The 20,098-nt window shown below is 38.6% G+C and overlaps 1 protein-coding gene across 2 annotated transcripts in view; it reads right to left on the minus strand.

Moving 5' to 3' along the window:
- CCDC171 (coiled-coil domain containing 171) overlaps positions 1-20,098 on the minus strand; it is a 2,807,212-nt gene that overhangs the window by 113,739 nt on the left and 2,673,375 nt on the right. For both annotated transcript variants that reach the window (XM_078675985.1, XM_078675986.1), the window contains one exon: positions 2,132-2,242. In XM_078675985.1, coding sequence (XP_078532111.1) covers positions 2,132-2,242 — 111 coding nt within the window. The remainder of the gene's footprint in view (positions 1-2,131; positions 2,243-20,098) is intronic.

Here is a 20,098-nt window from a genome sequence, read left to right on the forward strand (position 1 = left end):
CAGACCTTTCGAAGCCCCTTGAGAAGGTTATTAAGAACATAACTAATATACACAAGGAGATCGAAGACTTGAGTAGAGAAAATGTCTGGGAAAAGGTGGGCCACGGAATGAGTACAGTTGGAGGGTGGTTTTCCACCTTAGGCAAAAGCTTTATTTGGTATATCCTAAAGCCTATCATCATAATATTGATCTGTGGGATAATATTGTGGGGATTGGTGAGGGTATTCAAATGGTACAGAGCAAGAAGGTCAGAAAGGGCCCAAAGAGAACAGTTGCAGAGATTGGCTGCCATACAAGATAATCAGTACAGGAGCCTGAGAGCTCTGGAAGCGCAGAGAATGCCAGCAATAACTGCAGTTTAAATGTTAGTGATGACCCCGAGAGGTCATCAAAGGGGGGAACTGAGAGAGCGCAAACTGATTTAATTGTATGAGTACATCACACTTACCTGTAGTAAGCACAAAACATGAAGAGAAATGCCATGAGTGCTAATAGTATCTGAAATTATATTCTAAATGTATAGCTAATATAGAGATTTAAGTAGAAGTGGAACTAATATAGAAATATGTGACATTATATGACTTTATTAGATGTGATTATTTTTTTTGAATCCATGTCGTGAAGCTGCTAAAACATAAGGTGGTATGTGGTTAAGAGCAGAACGTGGTAGGCCTCAGGGCCAGAGCTGGAGCTAAAAGGGAAGGTGTTTCTTTTCACGACACAGATTGTTTTAACGTTTTTGGTCATTGCATTAATGGGCCATGATTTATAGTAATGTTTACTGAATAATAGAATAAGAGTTTTAACATGCTTTAATTAAATGAAGAAGTTGAATGCTATAATCATAATGAGAAATATTGTAGGCCTGAAATGTTTTAGCATTGATTTACACGTACATGTCTGGGCTGAGAAATGTTGCAAGCCTTTTTAGAAGTCTATGAGAGTTGGGTTCTTGGCGGCAGATATCTGTCTGCAACAGGAAAGGGGGGATCCAATTATAAATGAATGAATAGAGGTCTGTTCAGTGGACGGCCCAGACATGGAGGAGGGTTCTGGAATGTTTAAGGGGTATCAGCGGGCCGGAGAAGAGTCTGAGAAGCAAGGTCAACTCTAACGTCTGAGGCCCAATACAAAGCATCATGGAAAAAGCCTGAAGTTGCACCACGTGAGAGGCGTTTCGCAAGGGGCGTCTCAAATGTTGTTGACTGTTTTGTATTAGGGACAGCACCCCTGGGTGGAGTTAGAGCAGAGACCTGAGGACCCTTTAGAGAGCGGATGGGTAGGCAGAGAGGGGTCATGACTGGAGAACTATAGGTTTTCACCAAGAGACTTAGAGTGGGTGACTTCCCTTGGGGGTCATTCATTGCTGACACCTTTGTTAGGTTGGGATTTGGTTAAGTAGGGATACCATCTAGAACAGGGTAGGGACGCCTAACCTGTGTTTGTTTTCCTCCAATCTAAATGAAGGAGCGATATGCGTCTATGCTTATAGCTTTATTATTTTTAGAACTTGTGTTAGTGATTTCTGTTGCTCGTCTGAGGGCTTTTCGAGAGCACATGTATGTAATTGGACCTGTGTATCTCGTGAATCTCATTCTGAGATGTCTGTATTTGCAGCTCATTATATCTTTACAATAAACTTTTGAAATCTAGAAGTTGTCCGTGATCTTTGAGAGTAGAGTCCTTTATTGGGTGAACTAACTTGCAGATAGGTGTACTGTTTTCTTCCAAGACAGGCAACAAAGGTTCAGTCGACCAGATCGAGGTTTGGATCAATAGATATAAGGTATCGATCAAAATCTCGCCCTTTCACATGCCTCTCAACCAATCACAAAGCCATTCTGCACACAAGGCCCCAGTACTTTCTCCGTCTATATTTTATGCAATAGTTTGCCGTGAATGGTGTGAGTGCAATTATATTAAACCTAATGACTCATTTAAATATTATCTAAGCACACATGTTTATCAGTTTTACCTCAAAGTTGTGATTATTTTACAAGAATATATTGCAAGATCCTGTTACACTATTAGTGTGAATATAAGGTCAGGAGTGTGGAAATTCACAATTCTGACTCAATGGAATGAAGAATACCCAATCGACTTACATGTTCGGTTATAAAGGGAAACTTACTCTAAAGGCTTGGTTCTCGCTTTGACAATATCGGATCGCAGGTACTGCTCTAACATCCTCTCCCTCATAAAAAGGAACCATATGTTCAGCTTCTCTGTTTCGAAAATGATTCTGGAACAGATGGAAATACCACAGTGAAAAAGGGAAACCAAATGAAAGAGAAAAAAACATGTATCACACAAAAAGATGGTAAAGGTTTCGTTTCCAAGCAAGAACATGCTCTCTCTCTATATATATTCCCTTATACACATATATAACGATATCAAAACAATCAGGCTTAGAATGATGCATACATTATACAAAAAAGAAGCAGGGAAATCTGGGTAGTTCCCAAGTTTAGGTGGAGAGCAGCTCCTATATAGAGTACCCTACAACATCAGCGATACTCTGACTCTGCTCACCTTAAATTTCTGTATTTCTAGCAAGGTTTTTCAGCATAGGATTAGCAAAGTGCCATCCATGCCCAGCTATACGGGGACAGAGTATTTTGCCATTTCTACCGCAAAATCTTTAAGCATAGAATTAACATAGCTCCATCAATACTGAGTTATAAAACGTCAAAAGCCTTTTACCTCCCCAGGCACAGTATATATAGTTAGTTCTGCTAACTATAACTCGCGCACCTGCAATGCACTGCTGATGATGTCACATATTGCATCATTCATGACATGGTCAGTGATATCACTGATAACATCTCAAATGACATCACTGAAGACATCACTGATGATATCATCCAGGGAATGCGGTTCAGTTTTAAATTTAAATAGGAATTATATATATACCACTCTGTATTGAAGATTGAGTGTATATATAACTGTCTGGATGGAGGATTTAGTAGCTATCTGACTGTCTATTTAAGTGAGTAATTAAAGCGTCTCACTTAATACATGGATTAGTAACTAAACTGTGTGAATGTGTGCATCACTGTCTCTGTTGTTGTATAACATGCTGCATCAGTTGGTCACTAACTACATGAGTGTGTATATTAGTTATTGATTAGTAGGGTGAGTATTTGTATGGGACTCCGAGTTTGTGTGTGGTTGGATGAGGTGTGTGTTACTCTATGCATAGATGTGTGAATGGTTGATTGACTAGGTGTATAGGTTTAAGAGAGCATGTGGAAACAGTTGTTTGGGTGAGTGTATTTATTTGTGTGTTGGTGAGCGAATATATGCTTTAGTTGTACATCTTCAACAAAGTAAAATAATAAAAGGCATTGTATGTGACAGTTGGTGTATAGAAATAAGTATATGTAAGAGTCAGTGATTGTGAGAGTAACTAAATTAATGAGTGTATAATTGTAATGGTGATTTTTTAACATATTAACTATGAGTTACTATGTGTTTGAATAAATGAGGCGTTGTGTGTATAATTATGTGAGTAAATGTAAGTATGATTAATTTTTTTCATGAGCGAGTAGGATGACTGCATAACCGACTAAGATGACGGCTGATGTGTCAATGTCTATATATGTGTATAAGTGCATTTGATAGTGTTCTATTAATTGGTGACTGCATGTATAAGTGATTCTGTTGTTGAATGGGTAGTTGTGTGTGTAGACTTAGGAATCAGTGAGTGGGTATGTAGTAACTAGTATTGGTGTGTTAATGGTTTCAAATATGGTACTCTGTATTTTTCAGTGAATGATGAAAGGTTATACTAGTGTATGATGAGGTGTATCAGATTGTCACGTGGATGATGTCATCAGTGATGTCTTTTGCGATGTCATCAGTGGTGTCATCAGTGATGTCATTGACCATGTCATGAATGATGTAATATGTGACATCATCAGCAGTGCATTGCGGGTGAGCGAGTTATAGTTAGCAGAACTAACTATAACGGAGGAATTTCCATGGTTTTGTTCAAGTGAAATGTCCAGCTAATTATAACACCCCTGAAACCTATGTTTTTTTTTTGTGAATTTCTAAGGTTTTTTTAAATGCTAATTTCTAACTATAACGTCTCTGAAACCTGTTTTTTTCAGTGAATTTCAAAGCTTTTTTAAATGCTAATTTCTAACTATAACGTCTCTGAAACCTATGTTTTTTTCAGTGAATTTCAAAGCTTTTTTAAATGCTAATTTTTAAGTGTAAAAGTAGTTATACCTATTTTTTGTACTGATTTTCTACAGTTTTTTTAACTGTTTGGGTGGCAGAGTTAGGCATTTCGGTACACAGACAAAATATCGAAAATAAAATATCGGAAAGACAAAATATCGAAGTTAAAATATCGAAGGTAAAAAATATTGGGAAGCAAATATATCGGATACAAAAATATCGTAATAGGTAAGTAAGTAGAAATATCGAAAAAAATAATATCGTATGACAAAATATCGACAATACAAAATATCGTGTAGTAATGGAAAAAATAGTGTAGGAAAAAATATAATAATTGCAAATAAAAATTTGATAAAAAGGTCTATATTAAAAAATTACAATATATTTAATATAAAAATATTTTTAAAAAACATATATAGTTTTAGGAGCGGGTTATTGGGTTTATAGGGGATAAGGGTGGGAAGTAATTTAAAAATAAATAATAAATTAATATATATTTGTAAAAAACTTTTTATTAATAATTAATTGGTAAATAATTAATATTAATTAGTTAATTAATTAATATAATTTAGTACATTATTTTATATAATAATTAATTGGTAATTAATGAATATTAATTAGTTAATTAATTAATATAATATCGTACATAATAGTACAAAATTAATAATTGGTAATTAATTATTATTAATTAGTAAATTAATTAATATAATTTTGGACATAATTTTAAATAATAAATAATTGGTAATTAAATAATAATAATTAATTGGTAATTAATTAATATTAACTAGTTAATTAATTAATATAATTTTGTATATATTTTTAAATAATAAATAATTGTTAAATAATTATTATTAATTAGTTAATTAATTAATATCATTTTTTGCATATTTTTAAATAATAATTAATTGGTAATTAATTAATATAAATTAGTTAATTATATTAATTAGCTTCATTTAGTTTAATATATATTTTTTACTTATTGTAAATTAATTTGGAAAAAATAATATTAATAATTAAATTTATTTCTTTACAGCTAATGTGCTAATATATTTACTTTATTGTTATTGTTAATTAATAATTATTTTGTAATTACATAATAATAATTATTTTTGGGTAAAGGAGTATTGTTAGAGTTCAGGGTCAGTTTTCAGTTCTTGGTTAAAGGGGTATTTTTAGGGTTCATGGTCAGTTTTCAGTTTTTGGGTAAAGGGGTATTTCTTGGGTTCAGGGTTAGTTTACAGTTTTTGGGTAAAGGTGTAGTTTTTGGGTTCAGGGTCAGTTTTCAGTTTTTGGGTAAAGGGGTATTCCTTGGGTTCAGGGTCAGTTTTCAGTTTTTGGGTAAAGGGGTATTTCTTGGGTTCAGGGTCAGTTTTCAGTTTTTGGGTAAAGGGGTATTTCTTGGGTTCAGGGTCAGTTTTCAGTTTTTGGGTAAAGGGGTATTTTTAGGGTTCAGGGTCAGTTTTCAGTTTTTGGGTAAAGGGGTATTTCTTGGGTTCAGGGTCAGTTTTCAGTTTTTGGGTAAAGGGGTATTTTTTGGGTTCTGGGTCAGTTTTTAGTTTTTGGGTAAAGGGGTATTTTTAGGGGTCAGGGTCCGTTTTCAGTTTTTGGGTAAAGGGGTATTTTTTGGGTTCAGGGTCAGTTTTCAGTTTTTGGGTTAAGGGGTATTTTTAGGGTTCAGGGTCAGTTTTGGGTTTTTGGGTAAAGGGGTATTTTTAGGGTTCAGGGTCAGTTTTCAGTTTTTGGGTAAAGGGGTATTTTTAGGGTTCAGGGTCAGTTTTGGGTTTTTGGGTAAAGGGGTATTTTTTGGGTTCAGGGTCAGTTTTCAGTTTTTGGGTAAAGGGGTATTTTTAGGGTTCAGGGTCAGTTTTGGGTTTTTGGGTAAAGGGGTATTTTTAGGGTTCAGGGTCAGTTTTCAGTTTTTGGGTAAAGGGGTATTTTTAGGGTTCAGGGTCAGTTTTCAGTTTTTGGGTAAAGGGGTATTTTTTGGGTTCAGGGTCAGTTTTAATTTAATGTACGCTGGATTTGGTATAGTAATAATTAAATTATTAGAGACCAACATATACTCACATTTAATATACAGTGCAAAATTTCTGATAAGATTGTTACATTATAGTAAGATAATGATACAAATAGTTCAACATGATTGTAGAAACATTATTTTTATTTATGTTTCACAAATAAAATGTTATTTCATTACAAAATTCTTTTTATTACATTTGGTTTTATAAACATATTTTATAAACACAATGATAAGCAACTATACAGAAGCATTATTATTTTCATACTTTTTGTACAAAAATGAATATTATTTATTATCTCTTTTACATATTGTAATTTCATAAAGAAATGTAGAAATAACAAAAGTATTTTTTACACTTTATTTCAATACATAAAATATTTATTATGTAAGTCACATATTTTTAACACATTTTTCTATTATTATAATTTTTGACAATGTAGTTATATTTCTAGACATTGTTAATATAAATATTATTCTTTTCATAATATGTATTTATTACATTCATTTACATATTTGTTAATCAAATCATTGTAGGATTAAAGTAAATATTTCTTTACAATAATAGAAACTTAATGTTCATTTTTGCATATTTAGTGAAGTATATATATTATATTTTATACTTGGGACTATTTTATTGCATTTGTGTGCTTTATTTTGTAACCGGGTTAGGTCGTTTTGGGTTATTTGGAAGAAGGGCTGATCGCGGTTGGGAGACACTTCACGTCGCTTCAGGTAAGGTTTATTTTATATGTTTTATGTGTATTTTAATGATGTTTTGAGATTAGTGACCTTATATTTTGTGTTGTTGAATGTGAGGGAGGTATGTTTTAGATTTCGAAAACAGATAATTACTTATGGTATATACACGTAGTGTTAGTTAGTTAACTCATTATATATAGAGTGAATTTTAGTCTTTTACGGTATATCTACAAGTGAAATAATCTATTTTAATATGTTTGTACCTAATTACTAGCTAATTAATGTGGGTGGGAATGTCTGTTTTCTATGTTTTTGTCATAGGTGTACGCTACATCGGAAGTTCCGTTTTTTTTTAAAGGAAGTGTTTGTTTGTTTAATTCAACACTGCTTTACAAACACTTCTTTACATTTTTCGGTTTTGCTGGAGCGATTCTTTCTATTTTTCAATTTTTTCGGGTTTTTTATGCTTATTCGATGGCTCTGGATAACGTGGATGTCTTAATTTTGGAACAGTTGTATTTTTCCATTTTTTTTGGGTTAATTTGGCACTACCTGGATTACTTTGGTGGACAAGGAGGTTATTGGATTGACAACATGATTGGTAAGTCCTTGCTTTCTTATTTTGTGTGGGTGGGTAATGTTATTTTTATTATGGAATAGTTTTTTACTTGTTATTTAGTTTTAATGTGTGCATATATTATAATAATATCTCTATATATTGCATACATTAAATACTTTAGAAGCTCACGTTACATATTTTTCCATACTTAGGTGATACTTTTAGTGTTTTATAACATTTTGGGAATTAATTAGAGTAGTGTTTTGGCAATGATATTTAGGTATTCTATGCCTTTTGTACTAGGGTAAAGTTTAACTTGTTCTTCCAGGTACTTGTGCATTTGTTTATTTTGCTTTGATGTTTTAGGGACAAGTTCAGTTACAGATTGGTCCATTCTAAATTCCTGGTAGCTCGGTTCTTTCTGTAGGCATTTAATGAAATGTTCTAGAGTAGGTTTGGTTCTGCCAGTTGATTGTACAAATGCATTGTGCCAACCTTCCACTGCATTGTTAGTTTTTGAATCTCCGTTAAGGGTACTTCTGTAAACGTTCCACCAGGGTATGAGGAATTTGGGATTTCGTCTGTGGCCAGATCTGTGGAGTCTGCCTACCCAGGTGTCTTCAAAGTAGTCCAGAAATGGACTTAATTTAGCTTCATTTTGTTTGTAGAAGGGGATGTCTATAAGAATGTTGTAGTGTTCAGCTACGTCTGTTTCAGGTACATAAGCAAGTGCAATGAGTTTTTTAATTTGGAAAGCAAAAGATGAGTTTGTAGCATATTTGACACTTAGGGTAGTTTTTTGAAGGTGTCTCCATAAACACTGGTTTAAATGATAATAGCAGCCTTGAATGCAGGTATGGGGGTGGATTTTTATGATAGTTGAGAGCATTGCTTGCTCAAAATCAAGAATGATACTTTCAGGAGAAAAATCATTAGTTTTTTGTTTAATTATATTTATTAACTCCATATATGTGGAATTATTTTTGTTTGGTAATAGTGCATATAGCAAAGGTATGTTGCAGTTGTGGTAGAGGCCATGTATTGTGTATAATTGGAAAAATGGTTTGGGACAGATGTTAAATGTTCCATCCATCATCCAATATTGGCTTTGCTGCAGTTTAACTAAATTCATACTGGTACCAAAAATTATAAGCCTTTTGTCATTGTTTTCGTTGTCGTAAACTATAAATGGTTGTTTATTTAAAGTTATTATTTGGTTAGCAGTTAAATTTATATCCTGATATGTTCTGGGAGATGGTGTTGTAGAAGTAGTAGCTTTTTTAGTTCGTGCTATAGTTCTTTTTAAGGAGAGGATATTTGGCATTTGAGTTGTGGCAGTTTTTGGGATTTTAGGAATGGCTTCTTTTAAAATGACATTTGTTTGCTTTTGGGAACCTGTACTAGCTTCTTTTATATTTTCCAAAGCTGTTCTAACTTCTATTTCAGTAACATTAGGTGGATGATTGTGTTCCCTAGTATACAGTACTGTAGCTTCTTTAGTTGTTGCTCTGCCATAGCACTTGTTAGAATAATATTTACAACATTTCCAATTAACTTGCATGCCATATTGCTTTTCTTGTGTATAAGTGTAACCCATGTAGCATAGTAATAGTTTTCCTTTCTGGCTGGTCAAAAATTCGGCTCCTTCGGTCATTTTGTACTTTGTATATCTATAAAATGTATATTTAATAGTTAATGTCAAATTAAATGTGATAAATAATCTATGTTAGTGATAAGTAGGAATGTTTATACTTACGTGTTTTTGAATTTACAGCAAAATTAGGAGCTGCTTGCTTCTTTAGTTGGGGATAATTGTTTGTGATGTTGTTGTAGCTGTTATGAAAAACATGAAAGTAGTATATTATTAATTAATGTTTCGGTACATTTGCAATGTTAGAGCTCATTTCTACTACAAAAGTGTATCTTCATGATTCACATTGTGAAGATACTTACATATTTTTCAGGTTGGTCTTTGCCAGTATAGTTGTTTCTTCAGCTTCTGGAGAGTAGTTTGTAGTGTTATCTTAAATAAAAAAGGAACATATGTATTAGAATAATCACCATGTTGGTATGTTTTTTAATAGATTATCTGGTAATTATGTTCTTTAATATACTTACTTTGTGATTATTATCTGTATTATTCAGAATGTGGAGTTCTGTATTATGTCTGTATATCTATTCGTTGTGTTTGCTCTGTAAATAAACAATATATAATAGAACATAATTAGAACAGTTCTAAATGTTAGTATTGTTTTTCCACATTTATTTCAGTTGCATAATACTTACGTAGTAAAATGTATTGGAGAAATAGTACTGATGTCCTTAGTTCATTAGTAGTGCAGTTTTCAGTAGTAGAATCTACAGAAAAAAAGAAATATGTGGGGCAAAAGTCATTATTTCTGTGTGTTTAGATTTATGTGCACATAATGAATCAATGTGAAATTACTTACATAGTTATTAGAATCTGTATTCCTAGGGTTTGTTCACAGTTATTTTGAGTAGAATATTCAGTACTCGTTGTATCTAAAAAAAATAGTTTCATATAAATATTTAGCATGTTAAGTAGTATGAATAGCAAAGGGGCACTGGGTATTTAGCAGGTAAGTAAGTAGTATTAGCAAATAATGCACTTTCTATTTTATTTACTTACTTAGAAGAGGTGATAGTAGGTTGATAGTCTGGTTCTTCTAGTTGTTGTGCAGCAATTCGGATAGAGATGAATCTCCTTCAGTGACTTTTGGCAAGTAGTTTGTGCTTAGATTTTAATTGTTTATATAGGGGAGTGTCAGTAGTAATTACTTTGCTATTGGTTTATTTAAAAAATTAGGTTTGTGATTGGTTAGTTAGTATATTTGAATTTCAGTTGTGATTACTTTGTAATAGAAGTGAAAAACAAAAACAAATTATAAAATTATACAAAGTAGTATAGAATATTTTTATATGTGTAGGTGATATAATTATACCAATAGGATATTTTTGACAAATTAATAGTGTGTCTATAGTATTAATTTAAGTATTGTGTGTTTATTTAGATGTGAACACATATAAAACGTTAATTAATTATGCAAACAGATGCATATAAAAAGTCGATATAGCTGATAATCCGATATTGAAGTGCACGATATTTTTGATGTCGATATTATAGTTAATGTCATTATTTTTTGTAGATAGCGATATTTTTGTTTTCCGATGTTAATGTAGTCGATATAAAAGTAAACGATGTTTTTGTATATCGATATTAAAAAATCGATATTTGTGTATATATCTAGTTAAGTATAGGAACCCGATATTTTTGATTTCGATATTTTTGCTCCGATATTTTTGTACGTCGATATTGTGAATCTCGATATTTTGTCAGACATTCAGGCATTTCTTCCACAATTGGCAAAAGAGCATGCACAATGCATGGGTAATTGACATGGTACAGGGATGCAAGTTGGAGTTCTTTGGATCTTGCAATCACAATATTTCCCCCTTTCCTCTCCATTTTACCCAGAAAGAAAGTCAATTCATAGACACAAAAATTCAGGAACTTCTGTGCAAAGAGATGATCGTCCTCTCTCTCCTTTACCCCAGGGGATTCACAGCACCATCTTTCTAGTGCTGAAAAAAGGAGGGGTTTACAATTGTTTCTCAAAACGGAGGCAGTCCAACACGTAGGTGGTTTATCGCCACTTCAAGATGGAAGGCATCCATCTTCTGAGAAATCTTTTAAACGATAGAGATTAGGTGGTGCGGCTCAACCTAAAGGAGGCTTACTTGACAATTCCAATGTTTCCCCCTCGCAGAAGATTTCTCTAGTTTAAATGGGGGAAAGGCAGGTACAAGTTTGCAGCACCTTACTTTGGCCTCTCGTCAGCCCCTTGGTGTTTTACCAAGGTGTTACGACCACTGGTGCAGACACCCAGAGAGAAAGAAAATGAGATTGAGCATCTATCTGGACGATCTCATCATCATGGCCCTGGATCGAGCCAGAGTTCTACTTCTTCACTTTGAACAATCCAGTTCAGGTCCATTATCAATGCCTTAAAATCAAACTTGACCTCTTCTCATAGTCTAGAGTTCCTGGGATTTCAGAGCGACTCTGTACTAGCCCAACTCAAACTTCCAATCTTGAAGATTGTGTTCATCAAGGAAGAACTGAAATTAGCATTTTCTTCTCAGATGAGCTACTTGTGGCTCCTGGTCAGGATAGTGGGTCTCCTGGCCTCATCCATCTAGGCTTTATTCTCAGGACCCCAACATTACCAAGGTCTTCAATGGCTAAAAATCCTTCAGCTTCAGAAGAGGCTGCCCAACGTGTAGCAGATAGCACTGTTGGAGGAAACCAAAACAGAGTTGGTATGGTGGCTTGACCATATGAACACCTGAAATGGCAGTACTATAATCACCGGCATTCCAGAGGTGATTATAGAGTTGTAGGACAGCAAGAGAGGGTGGGGCGAGATGCGGCCCATTGTCCATGGAAGGTAGAGTGTTCCCAGGGGAGCTGCAACTCCACATCAATTGCCTGGAGCTTTTGGCGGGATCTTCTGTGATCAAGACACTCTCCTCACACACAATGAAATGCTGTATCCTCCTGCGAATAGACAAAATATCCATTGTGAGACAAAATATCCATTGTGAGGTACATAAACAGACTGAGAGGCACACAGTCACAACTCCTGGCAGACACTGCCAACGATATTTGCCTCCAGCAACGAATATCAGTGACAGCAGAGTATATTCTGGGATGGTCGAAATCCGTTGCTGACTGGAATTCCTGATTCCTTCAGGACACAAGTGACAGGAGGTTGTATGCTCAAATCTTCCAGTTCCTCAATCAGTTGTGGGGTCCGTGAGAGGCAAATATCTTTACCTCACACCTGAATGCGTAACTCTTGATATTTTTCAACAGATCTTAGAGGGTCAAGAGGGCCTGATTGGTGGTGGTGTACCAGTGGTAGGGCAGGGATTCATGAGATATTTAGTCAACATGTTCTTTGTAAAGTGATTGGCTGCTTTGTTTAAGTAGTAAAGAAAGAGAAGCATAATCCTTGCCTCTGTTTCCCTACAGAATTGAAAATTCTTGATGTGTCAGCTTGAAAATATTTCCCTCCCAAGTGTTCTACTGCTGCTTACCATAGTACAAAACGAAACAATTAGAGCACTAATATTTTGTGTTGATAACAAAAGTGTGGCACACGTGAAGCCATCTTGATGGAATCAAAGCTGTAAAACATAAAGCATTTCCTTTAGAAATGAACAAGGGGGGGTGTGGCTGGCAGCCGACGGGCATGGCCGCACTTTAACGCGGCTCCGCAGCCCTCGCAGAAATCCTGCAGAAATCAGGCTAAAACCAGAATTTACCCCCTGGCGGAGGAGTGTCCCGGCCCCAGCATCCACGGGCGCCGACTTTGGGTGAATTCTGAGCGGAATAACTGATCTACAACGGAGCGCCTTCACTACACCCAGAACTCCGTGTGAGAAAATGGAGTCCACTGTTTAGTGTGGTGATGTGTGATGTGATGTGAGAGGCATTTGTATAGCGCACTACCACTCCAAGGAGCATCTTGGGGCATTTACTCCCATAGTCGCAAGCTGTTCGCAGCTGTACTGTCCCCTCCCAGAGGGAAAATCAGATCATTGCTTTGCATGTAGAATCAGCGAGGCTGTAGATCCAAGTCTTCAGGACTTTCCTAAAGTTTTTTTCGGGGTTGATCGAACGGAGTTGGTAGGGCAGTTTGTTCCATGCCTTTGCACCTATCACTGCCAGGGATTTTCCTCCCTTGGTCGACAGTCTGAATTTTGGGACAATCATAAGGTTGGCTGAGGCAGATCTAAGTTCTCGGGAGGGATAGTACCGCCTAAACAAATTTCTAAGGTACAGCGGGCCTTGCTTATAGAAGGCCCTTGCTTATAGAACGGTGAAGGAGCCCACTGCACTGCAACCTACAGTGGAGCTGACCACTAACAACGGCATATTTTCCAGGTGGGGAGCAGACTAGACCTTACCCTGAATGGCAGCCTACTACTGATCCTGATGAGTGCCTGAGGAGGGCGGCATTCAGCCGCTGCATGCAGCAACAGCAGGCTGGCCTTTCTTCTAACTGAGACCCAGGCTTCATCGGCCGTGTGGGCCTCAGTACTGTGTGACTGGAGTTAACGGCAGTGGCCGCTCCCTGCCCTCGGCGGATGCAGTGAAGCCCGCCCCTCCTTCTGACCAAACCCGACTGGGCAACTGTGGCCAATGGTGGCGGTGAGCTGTTTCTTCATGTGGGGGTGCCGGAGGGTTTGAGTGACATGCAGCGGGCATCATTATGGCCCTGTGACACTGAGGCCTAACTATCACAGTGGACGGTGGGGAAATGTGCTGCACGGTTGCGCTGGGGGGGCTTTGGAAGGTGAGCACCGCAACTGGTGCACGGCCCCAGCATCTTCCGGCACGACATCCCAAACTACCCCCATCCTGTATGAAATAGGGGCAAGAAAGTGCAGTACGTTTTTTACGGCGACATTATAAGCTCTTACAGACGAGTTCAACACCTCTCAATTATCACCTGGAGTACAACTGCTCTGGTCCATTCCATTCCCTCCCTCCAACTGTAGAGCGGTCAGTAGGCCAGGAAACCCGACAGGCTGGCAGGGGAGTGTACCTTCTCCTGAGCTGGCGGCTGTGAGTACTGGGACTGATCTCTGGAAGCTCCGGTATACAGTGATCATCACAGTTTTAAAATGGCAAGCGGGAAAGGAACTAAGGCACCTGTACAGAGCAAGCTTGCAAAATTTGCCTGGTCGAAAGCAGGTGAAGATGAAAACGCTGCATCTCAGGGGGGATCAGAGAGCCAGCAGCACCGGCCACCGCAGCACCGCCACCCAGGCGGTCACATCCTCTATTTTTACCATTGCGGCGGGTGCGGCTTCAAACTGCATCCGCCGCAATGGTAAAAATGCATACATTGCATTTGTATGCAGAAAGCGGCAGGCACCGTGCGGTGCCTGCCGATTTCTGCATACAAATGCAGGGGGGTACCTTATGGTACCCCCCATGTGCACCCCCCACCCCCCTTCACCTAGGGGGCCCGCAATGGGCCCCCGCAGTGAAGTTACACATGCTTTTCCACGGCGGAAAACCCGCCGTGGAAAAGCATTTTTTAAAGCCCTTCCTAATATGGCGGACGGCGTCTGAGAGACACCGCCACCATATTAGAGCTTTTCCGCCGCGGATGTGAGCCAACCGCGGCGGAAAAGCTGCGGACGGAAACCAGGACCAACCAGCCATCCTAATGTGGCGGTGGGTCTTTGGTGGGTCTGCTGCGGTTTTTCCGATTCCTCCGGGCCGGCGGTGGCTTCCGCCGGCACAGAGGATGCGGAAAAACCGCAATCATAATAGGCCCCTTAATGTGGTCTCAGTATACCTTCCCGCGGCGCTGGGTTAAGAGGCCCTTAGTAGCTTGGGGAAAATTCTGGTAGATCTCCCCATAGGCACTTTAATCCTGGGAGGGGATTTTAATATGACCATGGACGACCGCATAGACAGGCATCTGTGATGGCCCCAAACATGTCCTAACACTCAGATGGAGGAATTCTCTCGGGCCATGGGACTAACCGACGTGTGGTGATCTCTACAACCAGACTTGACATACTAGACTTACAATTCCAATGCACACAAACGCATGTCCCAAATAGACTATTTCCTCACGCATCTGGCAGATACAGGCCATTTTAGATATCCACGTGGGCTGCCGAGAGGAATTTCAGATCATTCCCGAGTATGGATCTAGCTTACCTATCACAATAAAAGGCAACACAGCACCATAGTCCTTAGTCCATAGCTCCTTACAGTTCCAGACATAAAAGAGAACCTGCTTATGGAAACAGACCACTACTTTACCGAAAATGTTGGCTCAGTGGACTCAGCGCAGACAATATGGAAGCATACAAGGCGGGATGAAAGGGCAGGCACTGGCACTTTAGGTGGATTATGTACAAAAACAAAACCATTGGTTGTCCAAACTGGAGAGTGAACTCCAGCAACTAGATGCTCAATAAAATTCCTCACCCTGTGAGGCCACCTCACACCACTTAACAGTCAAGCAACTAAAATAAAAAAAATTGGTGAGAGAGAGAACTCAGGCTAGACTATTGCACACACGTGATAAGGTATACAAGCTGGGAGACAGGGCAGGAAAAATACTTGTTTGGCTGGAGAGGAGGGAACAAGGGGAACGCTGGGTACCCTCACTGTCCATTAGGGGGCAGAGCAGATCTCAAATCCGCAAGACATCGCGGAGGCCTTTGCAGATGATCTAGAGGTGGTTTATAACTCCTCAAACACCTATACAACTGAAGACTCCCGGCACTTGTTAGCAGATATGCAGCTACCTACCTTATCGGAGGAAGACAGAAATGTAATGGAGGCAGATCTTACAGATGAAGAAATTTGCAAAGCAATAAATAGTATCCAATCAGGGAAAGCAATGGAGCCCAATGGAGTTCCCATTGTATTCCTTAATTCCATGGCCTTACAAGTTGCGCCCGCCTTAAAAACATGTATAATGAAAGCCTTGAGAAAGGAATCCTGCTGGAAGACCAACGTCTGGCTGCTATTGTAGTCATCCGAAAGCCCGGAAAGCCCACTGACAGCTGCGGCTCTTACTGGCCGAATTCCCTAATTAATGTTGAGGCTTAAGTTCTGGCAAAACTCATGGCTTCCCGTCTGGTGTCAATAATCGCTTTGTTTGTCCATGCTGACCAATCAGGTTTTATGCCGGGGCGCAAAACGGCACTGAATATTTCCCACATTCACAATGTCTTGGGGCGTCAACAATATATAGACGAAGATGCAGTGGTGCTCCCCCTTGATGCCGCCATAGCATTCAACTCTATAGAATGGCCTTATCTTTTTGAGATGGCTGGGACGCCTGGGGTTCGGCCCGCGATTCCTGGGGTGGATTAGACTACTCTACACAGAGTTACGGGGTCAAGTAAAGATCTATAACCACACACCGAATATTTACATTAAGGAGAGGCACTAGACAAGGCTGTCCCCTATCCCCCCCTACTTTTCTCCTTGATGCTGGTACCACTGGCATCCTGGGTGAGATGGGACGAAGTACTTCAGGGGCTGAAATGGAAGGAAGGGAATGAGGACAGGATATCATTGTATGCAAACGACATTCTGCTCTATCTAGCATCCCCCTCTACCTCAATATGTAGACTTTTGAATATTTTTACAAATTTCGGCAAATACGCTGGCTTTGCCATTAACTGGACTAAATCGGGGCTGTTTGCTCTTCGGGCCCAGTTCCCAAACTTCCCCTGGGAAGCGAGATTGATATAGCCCTTGATGGATTCCGCTACCTAGAGGTTTTTATTACCGCAGACCCCCAACTCTTCTACGACAGAAATTTGGCAGTCCCCTTAGATAGACTCCCTAAGGATGTTAAACATTGGAGATCGCTGCCGCTTTCGTTGCTAGGCCGAACTGCCCTGTTTAAGATGCTGACTCTCCCACGATTTTTATATATCCTCCAAAATTGCCCCTACCGGATTCCCAACTTGTATTTTAAAAGCATTGAAGGAGAGGTCCGCTTGTTATTATGGAGTGGGGGTATGCCTCGCATAGCATTACACAAACTTACTACAGGGTGGTATGACGGGGGATTGCACTCCCAGATATACAACTCTATTACTGGGCCTCGCAATTAGTAGTAATGAATCACTGGCTGTACTGTTCTCCGACAGACCCAGCATACATGTTGGACAGATATCAGATAGGACGAGAGGGGTGCCTGGGAGCCCTATACACGAAGATCCGGAAAGTGAGGTACCTGGGCCCTATGGCTCGGACGGTGGAAATTTGGCATCAGGCGACTAAACGTCTGAGTTGGACCGAGGTGCTGACTCAGGCCGCACCCCCGTGGTCATCTCAAAAACTGGGGTTACTGTGTCATCAATTAGGATTTGATAAGTGGGACACAATTGGACTGTCCACAATAGGACATCTAGTCAAGAAGGGCAAAATCCTTACATTAAGTGAACTACAAGAAAAATATGAATTAACGCAAGGGGAGATTTTTTGCAGATCCGCCATGCACTCATGGTGGCACTTCCAGATATAAGAAATTTGCCAGAGTGATCCCCTCGGAAGACTGGTTGCTCTCTGAGCCCATCCCCGACAAAGCCATATCACTAACATATTGCAAATTGTGCAATAACCTGCCAGATCCCTTTCAAACTCTCTGAGATTACTGGCAAGCTGATATCGGGCACATTGAAGATGATGACTGGCAAACTGCACTGATGTACCCAAGGGAAGCAGCTATAACCCATCGTTTTCAACTGATCCAATAAAAAATCATACATAGAACATACCATACCGGGGTTACCTTAGCCAAAATAGCAACAAGACAGGACGTGCTCTGTTTGAGCTGATATCACCCAGAGCAACCTTCTATCACATTATATGGAACTGTCCCCAAAATTACCCATGTGGGACAGGGCAACGATGCAAATGCAGGACGCACTAGGGAAAAAAATAACTCTAACACCACCAATGGGGCGTCTTAACATTTGGGAGGCCACCGATCTTACAGAAGTGGAACAACAACTAGCCACCCGGGGTTACACTTTAGTTAAAAGAGCAATTGCAATGAAATGGGGTGCAGTGGAAAGACCATTGATTGCGGTTTGGGCAGCGGAAATGGACAATTGTTTGATCACAGAAAAAGAAGTGTATAAATCTAGGGACTTTTCTAAGAAATGGGATAAAAAATGGAGCAGGTGGAATATGCATAGAGGGGAATTATGTATCTCCGCAACTGTGGAGATGGAAATGTCAAGAAATGATGGGCTCTCACTTGTAATTAGTGACTGATTCACTGTGCACTGTTATGCTGTAAGTAACTGCTATAACCAGATTGAAATGAATGCTTACCACTGTATGTGATTATTTGAAGTTTAAAATCAATAACAAAAAATTTCAAAAAGAAATGAATAAAACGAGCCAGTTCCTTTGTCATAGAAATTATGGTTAGTTCTAGAGCAAGCTAGAATGAGAAAACATTTTCTATGAATTTTCAAACACCTTCCTCATCTGTTTCAATAAAACATTCTGACATGCAGAGAAAAACATCTACTTCTAACACCTGCAGCAGTCTGTCAGTCAACTCCCTAGTTTTCAACAGCAGTTTCCCACAGAATTCTAATGAACAACTAGAGCACTAACAGTTTGTATTTATGACAAAGTGTGGCACACCTGAAGTCATCTAGATAGATTCAAAGCTATAACACCTAAAGCATTTAAATTTGAAATGAACAAAACATGAGGGTTCATTTTACAGTAGCTGTTCTGGTTAGTGCTCTTGGAAGCTAAAATCAAGTTACATTTTCAGTGAGTTCACAAATATCTTCCTCATCACCTATTCATTTCAGTAAAAAATATCTGACAAGCAGACTGAAACTTACTTTCAACACCAGCAGCAGTTAGTCAGTAAACTTCCTTGTGATCAACTGTACCTCAAAGTTCTAAAGGACAACTAGAGTGCTAACATTCTGCATTCATGACAAAAGTGTGGCACCCCTGAATGTCATCTTTATGCAATCAAAGCTGTAAAACTGAAAGCATTTCCTAATGTGGTTAGCGCAGTAAATGAATACAAATAAGAAGATTCATTTTGTCATCAGAATTGTGGTTATTGCTCTAGAAAACTAACATAAGGTCAAAATTAACAAGTTCTCAAATATCTTCCCCATCCACATCAGTAAAGCATTCTCACATGCAGAGCCAAACATAATTTCAATACCACCGGTAGTCTGTCAGTTAACTCCTTAGTAATCAACTACAGCATCACCACAGAATTCTAATGAACAACCAGAGTGCTAACATTTTGTATTCCGGACAACAATGAGGCATCCTTGACCGCCGTTTTTGTTGGAAGAGGAGATGTTGAATCTGAAGACTTTCCTGAGGAGCAGACTGAAGTAAATGAGATGTTAATGCAGCTATGAAACTAGGGTACACGTTTTTAGTAATTTAAGGCATAATGTATTTTTGAATTGGCTAAAAATAGTTCAAGAGAAGAACGTTTGCAGAAATACAGCATCCTCTAATTGCATAACATCTCCCCAATTTAGACATTTTTAAAATAGTAAGATTTTAATACATAAAGTATAGTGACGTTATAGTTAGGTATGGTGATAAGATCACAGCTTATGTAAAAAAAACAGAAATTCACATCTCAAATGACATGATTGCTAACATCACTGATGACAACTTCCAGTCATTCTGACACAGTCCTATAAGTTTTGTAGAGTTGAAGTAATCCGACAGACTACTGTGGCTAGTTTTCTATTATCAACCATGTGATAATGGACATTACCTTTGCCTTTTGGACGTGCATAGCATATGGCTGGCCAAAGGTGTGCCCACAGTGTGTGGGCCCTTTGGCCTTTACACCCAGCCCCTGGTGTATGACCAATCACTGGTATGCACGCACTTTAGTCATGTGAGCCCAAACCTCATTTTCAATTGATTTTCTATCAGTTGTTTGGGTGCCTCGTATAATGTCTCTTGAGTTAGCAATGATGGGACTCTTTTGGTTCCTAATTGACTCCAAAGAGCAATGACGTAAGTGTTTGAGTGTGGTGAA

This window comes from Lissotriton helveticus, chromosome 2_1 (assembly GCF_964261635.1).
Source record: "Lissotriton helveticus chromosome 2_1, aLisHel1.1, whole genome shotgun sequence".
Classification (NCBI taxonomy): Eukaryota; Metazoa; Chordata; class Amphibia; order Caudata; family Salamandridae; genus Lissotriton; species Lissotriton helveticus.